This window comes from Poecilia reticulata, chromosome 17 (genome assembly GCF_904066995.2).
Source record: "Poecilia reticulata chromosome 17, P_reticulata-male-v2, whole genome shotgun sequence".
Lineage (NCBI taxonomy): Eukaryota > Metazoa > Chordata > Actinopteri > Cyprinodontiformes > Poeciliidae > Poecilia > Poecilia reticulata.
The window spans coordinates 15,482,984-15,491,310 of record NC_088846.1 but is presented as its reverse complement, the minus strand read 5'-3'; the positions used below and the strand labels follow the sequence as shown (position 1 = coordinate 15,491,310).

The window sequence follows — 8,327 nt, the reverse complement described above, 5'->3', positions numbered from 1 at the left end:
TCTTGTTTCAAAAATCATATTTATATGCTGTATGCAGAACACTCATGCTTTCCATATCAAACCCATGTGACACAGGACGAGCTGGAAAATAAACCGCACTACAAAACATCCATAGAAAAAACAAAAACAACAAATGAACAGCACATGACTCTTCACAAAAATATACAAAACTCAGTTTGAACAACAGCTTTACATCCTGATTAAACTCCGACACGTGTACTGTTTACGGCAGCGATAACCTGTGGGAGATCAGTAGAAGGCCTGGAGGGTTGACAGATGAAAGGCCTCCGGAGGAGGAGAGGCGGCGGGAAGAGGGGAGGAGGAGATGAGGAGGTTCACAATGTCATCGGACTAGATCTATGTCGTATCGGAATCAACATCGACTCAGAAAGACATAAACATGGACGATACATCACATCAAATACTCCTTCTCTTCCTTCTTCTCCTCCTCCTCCTCCACCTCCTCCCGCTGCTCCTCTTCGTCGAAAGACGCCACTCCGGAAGACCCCCGGTCAGAGAAGAAGCCTCTGGGGCTGCAGTGCCACACCCGCACCTCGTGAAACACGCTGCCCTCCTCCTCCTCGTCTTCCTCGTCCTCCTCTCCGGGGGACTCGGAGTGAGAGGTGGAGTAGCAGGAGTCGAACCTGCTGCTCCGGTTCCGGGGCCGCCACTCCGGCTTGCTGTGGACGCAGACCTCGCCGCGCTGCTGCAGGGGAGTCAGCTGCTCCACCAGACCGTGCAGCCGCTCCTCCTCTTCCTCCAGGAATGGACACCTGCAGTCGCCGCGCGAAGAGGGTGAGCCGCTCTGGAGGTCGTGGTCAGTCGGAGGCCTGTCTTGGAAAGGGCCGCCGCTGCAGACGGAGCCTACGGGACGAACAGACTGTGGCACCTCGACGTCTTGCGTCTCAGGCTGGCACGGTGCTCCGCTGATTGGTTCGGACATAGCGGCGTCTGAGAGAGGAGCAGACAGTCAGAACCTCTGGACATGGGGGAAATTAATTATGGGGGAAGAAAACAGGAAGGTGAGCGCCTCGTCAGCGGCGATGAACGAAAACAGCGAGGGTCACGGAAGACAAGGATGAAGATGGATACCTGGATTCTCTGTGGATAAGCTGCAAGTCTGTCCGTTGGCGTGGGATTCTTCATCATTGAAGTCGTCCTCGTCCTCCTCGTCATCATCTAGCGACGCCCAGGCACGCAGCTTGGCCTCGGCAATTGCAAACTGCTCGGCCACTCCTAGCAGGAAAACAGGTTTCACTTAGTTAGACGTTGTGAGCACAACACCGCAGAGGATCATCAGGTCACGACTCCTCTGGGTTCGAATCTAATTAAAGCTTCCTGCATTTCCAGGAGGATTACGAAATCTGTTGATGTCTGACGACGAGTCTTTTACATCAGTTTGGAGGAATGCTGATCCACTTCTCTTTGCGAAATTGGTTAATTATAGGATTCATTCATTCACAAACCAAGGACCGCTACTTTTAACTTTATAACAATCCAGATTGCTCCATAAAACAACTAGTCTAACGTGTAAGGTTGCGGCTGAACGAGACAACAGAATAACCTGAACCATAATGTCTTTCTTTTTTCCTGGTAATGTGTTGCTTCTACATGTAAGTCCTAGATCTAATAAAGAGGGTAGAAAATGTAAAAAAAAAAAAAAAGCTTAAAGTCTGATATCAATAAGGAATAGCAAAAGTACCCTTTTATTTATCTTTACACATTTTAGTTTGAATCAAGGGCAAGATCAACATTTATCATTCTTATACATTTAATTAGAGTTGTTCGTGGTTATGGCTTCAAAAAATATCAATACATTCTGTTTGAAATCCCCCCTCAGTTGCCTCGGAAGTGGCTCAGACGCAGTCAGCTGCCCGTAAGAGGGAAAACAATAACTGTCCCGGCTTTCTGTTTGACGCGCGTCACGGTGAGGGAACCTTTTGGCATTTTGCTGCCTTAATTAGGCTATCAAGACGAAGAGACTTCATAATGCGCGTGATGGACGCCGGGCTTCGTCTGCTCCCTGCTTTCCTCCCCCTCACATTATCTCCTCATCAAGCTGCAGCGATGTCACCAGCGCCAGAAAGGATGAGTCACGGAAACAAAAAAAAAAAACCACACAAAAAAAACAAGCGCTGCTGTACCGTCAGTGGGCAGCGAAGTGTTCTGAGAGCGTGTCTAATAGGGCCACCATCTGCCGCCAAGACAAACCGGTGGCCGGAGTGGCCGGCGGCTGGGCGGGGCCCTCAGGGTGGAGACAGAGGAGTTTTGAAGGGATTAAGTCTCATGACAGCAGGTGGACGCCGGGTCACGAGATGATGCTGTAGTTAAACCATGCTAAGTAAAATATCCCCATGTTTACCCAAACAGACATGTGACTGTAACTAGCAGTAATCCTAACTGTGAAAACTGGATTTAAATTGTAAACGTTTTTTTTTTATGCGTGGGGCGAGAAAGGAGGAAAAAGGGGATGAATACCTGCAGCAAACCGAGCCTCCTTCTCCCCTTCGGTCAGACGGCAGTAAGAGTTGAACTGGGAGTGAGTGCCTGGTGGAGGACCCGTAGGCTTCGGCCAGCCTTTCCACTCTATGAGGTGGGCGACCCGGCCCTGGGCCAGGGAGGTGGGCTTCGTCACATGGTCCCTCACCGCCTGAGAGATGCCTGGGTCCAACGGAGGTGGTAAAGGTCGCGACGGCCGAGCTTGAAATTGACCATTTGAGAACAGCTTTTGGAAGACTTAGCTTACCATTCAACGAGGATCTGGCGAGCGCTGCAAATTCATGGATGCCGACCGTTTTCCTGGAGTCTGCCGGAGATTTTCCCGACTTCGGAATCATTTCACTCTCTTCAAATTTCACCTGCGAAGAAGAAACATGACACGTCATCCCAGCGTGCCTCGAGTTCTTCACGTTTGGTGCGTGAAATTCAGCAGCCGTTCCATCTTCCTACAAAACAGCTCACATTCCCCAGCATACCCACATCTGCAGATTTTATGATCCGGCGTATGAATAATATAAACACCTGGAGAGAAAAAAAAAAAAAAACTTCAGTGTGAAGTTCTCCTACCTCTTCTTCTTCCACTCTTTGCCTCTCCATTCCTTCGCTACTCCTGATGCTTGGCGTCATTGCGGACACCGCAGCGGTGGTTTCAGGGCGCAGTAAACCCGCGCAACTGAACACCACCGCTCCGCTTTGCTGGTTTAAACCACCAGTCAGACAAAGCAGACGGCAGTGCCCTAAATTTGCTGCACAGATGCTGCTAAAGCCACAGTAAGCCGGTGAAACCCGGTTCGAGTGGTCAGAGGGCTGGGGGGGCAGCAGTCTCCATTTGACCGAGGAGACATATGGCGAGCCGAGCGCGCTTACAGCAGAGCTGCTGATTGAAACCGATAGAGCCACCTAATGAACTCCGTGGCCTCAAAAGGCAAACTCACATGACCAACTGGATCAGTGGGCCAAAGACGGATTCAAAACATGTCCCGTATTCCGTTTCTGTTTCTGGGACTTTTGACAAGCAAGAGACGCGTGGCCCCGAGCAAACATGCATGACTTAACAGATACTGTTAAGCAGATTGGGCTCCTAAAGCAGCCAAAGAAGGAAAATCTTCCGGCTGCGGTGGGGGAAAAAAAAAAAAAAAAGGCTTACACTGAAGTCAAGCATGACAGGAAATGAGAGCAAACAGGCAGGAGGGGAAGTCGGGGAGGAAGTGATATGAAGGTGGAAACTGTTTCTGCAGCTCGGGTGACAAGTCGGCGCTCCCCCAGAGGAGAGCTTCAGCCTGGAAAACACACCCGTGAGGTGACACTCGTCAGCGTTCAGCACACAAACACACAAGGGGGGCAGGAGGGGGGCGTGGAGCTCCGAAAGGCTCCCTCCTGAGATTCAGACGCACGGATTTCAGCACTGTGGACAGCGCGGCGCTTCAGTGGGGATTGTTGTATAGGCCACATGAAATGAAGCTGCATTTGCATTGCATTTGTATGCTTCCTACATATTTCTTTGGATTTACCTTTACTTATTTCAGTTATTTGCCAAGAAAAAAAGAAGCAACCCCGTCAAACAAATAGGAAACATAAGACTGTAGAAGTGTTCATTTCAACTTCACCCTTTTTTTCTAAGCAGATACCGTCTCCTATGTATTGTATAGACAGAACAAAGAAAATGTACTTTTGCCGGCTTAAAATGTATATAGTTTCCTTATACTCATTCAAATAATGATAAATAAACAACAGAACTATTAAGAAAAAAACAATGGATCAGGCTTTTCTTGGTTTTATCAACGCATATGTGTTGTGTTTGATGTTTTTGTTTTCAAGAAAGTTGAATTCTTTTGGTTTGGCATAAATGGAAAAAGAGACGTAAATAAGAAACAAAAAAAAATAACATCCAAATTTATCAGTATTTGGTCTAAAGAGTCGATGGTCAATCTCAAATTGGCCAAGTTTAAATGCATTTGAAATCTACACACAAAAACATATTTAAAGAACGTAGTTTGATTTTAAAATTTGTCAAATGAATCACACAAATGAACCCCTTTAAGTGGTAAATATTTCTTTTACACATAATTGAGATGTGTGTGCTTTTATGAACGTAAAAATTGCCTTTCAGCTCATATTCATTGTGCCTGATTTGGACTCGGTCTTAGTCCTTTTTGTCAACAAAATTAAAACATTCATTTTTTACCATAGGGTAATTTGCGCCAATAAGGAAGGTTTTTGTAAAAACAACAATTTAAGGAAATGAAAGCAATTTCAATGGGGCAGTCTGGAATATTCATTTTCTTGTGAATATTAATTCTGTCATATTTTATGAGTTTTATTTATACATGTTTGCCAATGTTTGATTGAAGATTTATAGTGATGTAAATTTGTTACATTTTCACTTGTTGAGGAAATCTTTCCAACTAGAACATTAAAGTGAGGGTTTTATTATTAAAAATGTAAAATAAAAGAGCCATTATTGTTTGCTTTATCTATCTCCTCTAAAAGCCTAGCACTCCCGGCTTTCTAATCATTACCTTTAAAATCACAAATAAACAAAAGAAAGATTTGTAACCAGCTACTTGTGTACTTGAGATTTGAATACAAGGTCCTTTTTGCCGTTTGGTTTTAGAGCAACCTGTATGTGTGACTTGCTTTAATCCTTTAATCCCACCGGCCCAGCAGACCAATCAGATCTTCTGAGAAACGTTTCTGTTTGTACGGAAAGTTAAAACTAATCATGTTATTATTGTCACCTGAAAGCCGTCCAGACTGGTGATGTTCTTAAAAAGCAAATGGAAGAATGTACTTTTTTTTAATGACATTTTTAATTTAATGCCAAAAATATACATATTTGTAAATGATCTTTATAGCAGCATATTACATTTCATCGCAAAAGAAATTGACCTTTTTGTTATTAACATGAACTCATTAGACTTGCACTGAATTTAAAATATCTGCCGCTATTTTATCAACATTTTTTGTGATGGTTGAGTGCGAGCTCCTCGTTTTAATGGCGTTGAGCAGAAAAGCACCCAGTCAGGTTTCTTAGGAATCTTGCGGTAGATGAGAGCAACCAGAGAGACAGAATCGCTCAGTCAGTTTGTCAGTTCTGACTCCCACAGTTCAAAGCGTATTTTTCTTATTCCATAAGGCATAAGAAGCGCAGCGATATTAACGAGACAAACTGTGAGAACTTGCTTCTCAACAGGGCAGACTTATTTATTTAAAGCTTGCAGCTGCAGACATCGGCTCCTTTAATGACCTTTAAAGTGGCAAAGCAGAGTAGCCTATGTTACACGTAGAGCTCATTTGTATAACTGAAACACTTAAGTTCAAAAAGTCTGAGGGCTTTAGAAACCAATGTTCAATAAATAATATTTTCCACTTTGTGTCATGAGCAGTGGGCCAGATTGCTGGGGCGCGTACCTGTATAACATGGTAAGCCCTTGCTTATGTACCCCACAGTGGTTGCAGTTGCTCAAAAAGATATGCTAGGTCAATATTGGAGAACAAGTCTTTACCATAATAGCAACACAACTGTCAGTGTAAGTTATACAAGTAATATAAGGTAAGATAAGGTCATTTTTCTGAAGAAAAGCTGATTTATTGAATTTTGCAGGTGTCATAAAGCACACAGACCAAATTCTGACACCTTCAGCTCATATATATTGTCAGTGAAGCATGGAACTAAATCTAGTTTGGTAATTAATCCATCAATGGCCTTCCAAGCGCAAGACCAGGCTGGTGTTACTAGCGAGGTGAGAAAGTGACAATCTCCTATCACTAAAGCAAAAGCAGTCATAAGTTTTAAAATGAAAATGAATACAGCTTGTCTGTAACGTTCTCCAAAGTGAGCCTAAATAAAAACTGAACTCAGGTGAAACACTAACACTGTCAGTTGTTTTAAATTTATTTTTGAAACTCAAGTTTTCAAACAGCTTCAGTGTTGTAAACGGACATCTACACATCACCACCGCCCCCAACCCCCACAAATAAGCATCAATGGACTTTGACCTGGAGAGACACAGAGATGTGAAGGAGCAATAAGCCAGCATCAGTAACAGAGACTACAGCAGAGTTCCTTCTGTGGTGGCGTCTGGCCATCACTCTTGTCTGTCCTCCAGAAAGGCAGACAAGAAGTTAGCTGATCGACCATAAAATTGTGCTGTGTATGTTTGGGTCCAAAGAACCATAAATGAGGGGGCCGCCATCTTCTTAAATCCGGCCCTGCACTTGATTTTAATTGAACGTTATTGAATGATGGAAAAAAAAAAAAAAGTATGTGAAAATCAATGTTTTTTTTGTTTTTTTTGGGTGGGGGAAAAATAAAACATTTCACACCTGCACAATACATTCATGCTGTTGAGGCTCTTTTAAATCCTCCCACTGCAGGCTGCCAGCTCTTTGCGTCTGATAAATAGAGCCAATTAAAGCCAAACAAACGAGATTAGTGGCAGTGGCTGCAGCTAGGAGGCTTAGTTTTCCTGGATTATTTCTTCTCCCTACCGATCTTAAACATGCAGGATCTCTAAGACAACAGCCGTTTCGTCCGGCACCTCTGGACACTGATCTTGACTTATGTGACCAACAAGTGGGAGGGTGAAGTCGCTCTGCCCGCAGCTCTGTGTGAATGAAGCGAGGCTGCAGTGCAGAAGCCACACTTGTTTTGGTGGTGGGGGGGTTTATTCCTCTGGAAATGGTGCATTCAAGCAGCAGAAGCGATACGCTCACAGCTGAATTACGCACCAATCCGCCATTGATGAGCGCAAGTCTGCAGCCTTCAATTATGACCGAGTGGGAATTAAAAAGGAGGTATAGAGGCAGAGAGAGAGAGAGAGAGAGAGAGAGAGAGAGAGAGAGAGAGAGAGGCGCCAATGGAAATATCAGCCGATGTGTTGAACCCTCTGAAGTCTCAATCTGCATACCAATAGCTTTGTACCTGCACCAGATAAACAACCCCTGCTTCTCAACGACGCCGCTCCTCATTCCCATCACAGTCGCTCTCCTCATGTCTTTCTCGGCCACCTACCTGGAAGTCGGACCGCGGCTCATGGCTTTTGCGCTTAATTGTCTCCCAATCCGATCAACAGATGATACCGCGGGGGTTCGGAAGGGGTTTGTCCTCCCAAGCTGCGGGGCTCTGCGGCTGAGCGGCGACGCTACAGTGACGGCCGAAACATCTCCGTAACTCCGGGTTCACGAGCTGCGCTACATCTCCTACTCACGCGCACCATTTGTCGGCGTGTATATGGGTTACATATAGGCTGAAGGCTGTCCAAATGTCTCCCGACCGCGAGCGTCATCAAAGCAAGGCGGTGTCGTCTCTTCACCGCCCCCCCATCGCCTCTCCTCTCCTCTCTTCTCCTCTCTGTGCTGCCAAGAAGATTCGAGCAACCTGCAGATTCAGTTCAAGAATCACTACAACACACTGCTGGTTAGTCGTTTCATCAGAGGGCTTTCAGACATTTGCAGTCGCACAGTAAACAACACATTAAAAATAAAAGACACGCAGGATGTAGCAATTCTGTGGAAAATTACTGACACCAGAAAGGTCAATAAGTTATAAACGTTGGCTCTTTTTGAATGAGCATTTGTGCAAAGACTTCCAAAAAGAAAGGGAAAAAAAATGTAACAGAGCATATGGAAACATTTGATCTTTCTTGCTCACCAGAGCTTATCTAGTAATGCCTGATAAGCTTAAAATAAACGATGATTCATGCTTGGAGGTGGGATCCTTGAAAGGGTCATTTGAGACACATGGGTCAATCTACATTAAAAAAATATATATATAAAAACAAGAGGTGGAAACCCATGGACTTTTCCAAGCTTGCAAAATTCACGTA

The 8,327-nt window shown here is 44.8% G+C and overlaps 1 protein-coding gene across 2 annotated transcripts; it reads right to left on the bottom strand.

Moving 5' to 3' along the window:
• fam131aa (family with sequence similarity 131 member Aa) lies at nt 1-7,903 on the bottom strand. Of its 2 annotated transcripts, none has more exons than XM_081598596.1 (5): nt 7,514-7,903; nt 2,747-2,858; nt 2,479-2,661; nt 1,093-1,236; nt 1-951 (listed from the first exon to the last, which is right to left on the bottom strand). In XM_081598596.1, exons 2-5 carry the CDS (start codon nt 2,835-2,837, stop codon nt 413-415), a joined length of 957 nt encoding a protein of 318 aa, XP_081454722.1. In that variant the 5' UTR covers nt 2,838-2,858; nt 7,514-7,903; the 3' UTR covers nt 1-412. The 2 variants fall into 2 exon arrangements, with proteins under 2 accessions (XP_081454722.1, XP_008432349.2); XM_008434127.3 differs by lacking the exon at nt 7,514-7,903 and adding an exon at nt 3,067-3,585.
• Nucleotides 7,904-8,327: the final 424 nt, after the last annotated feature.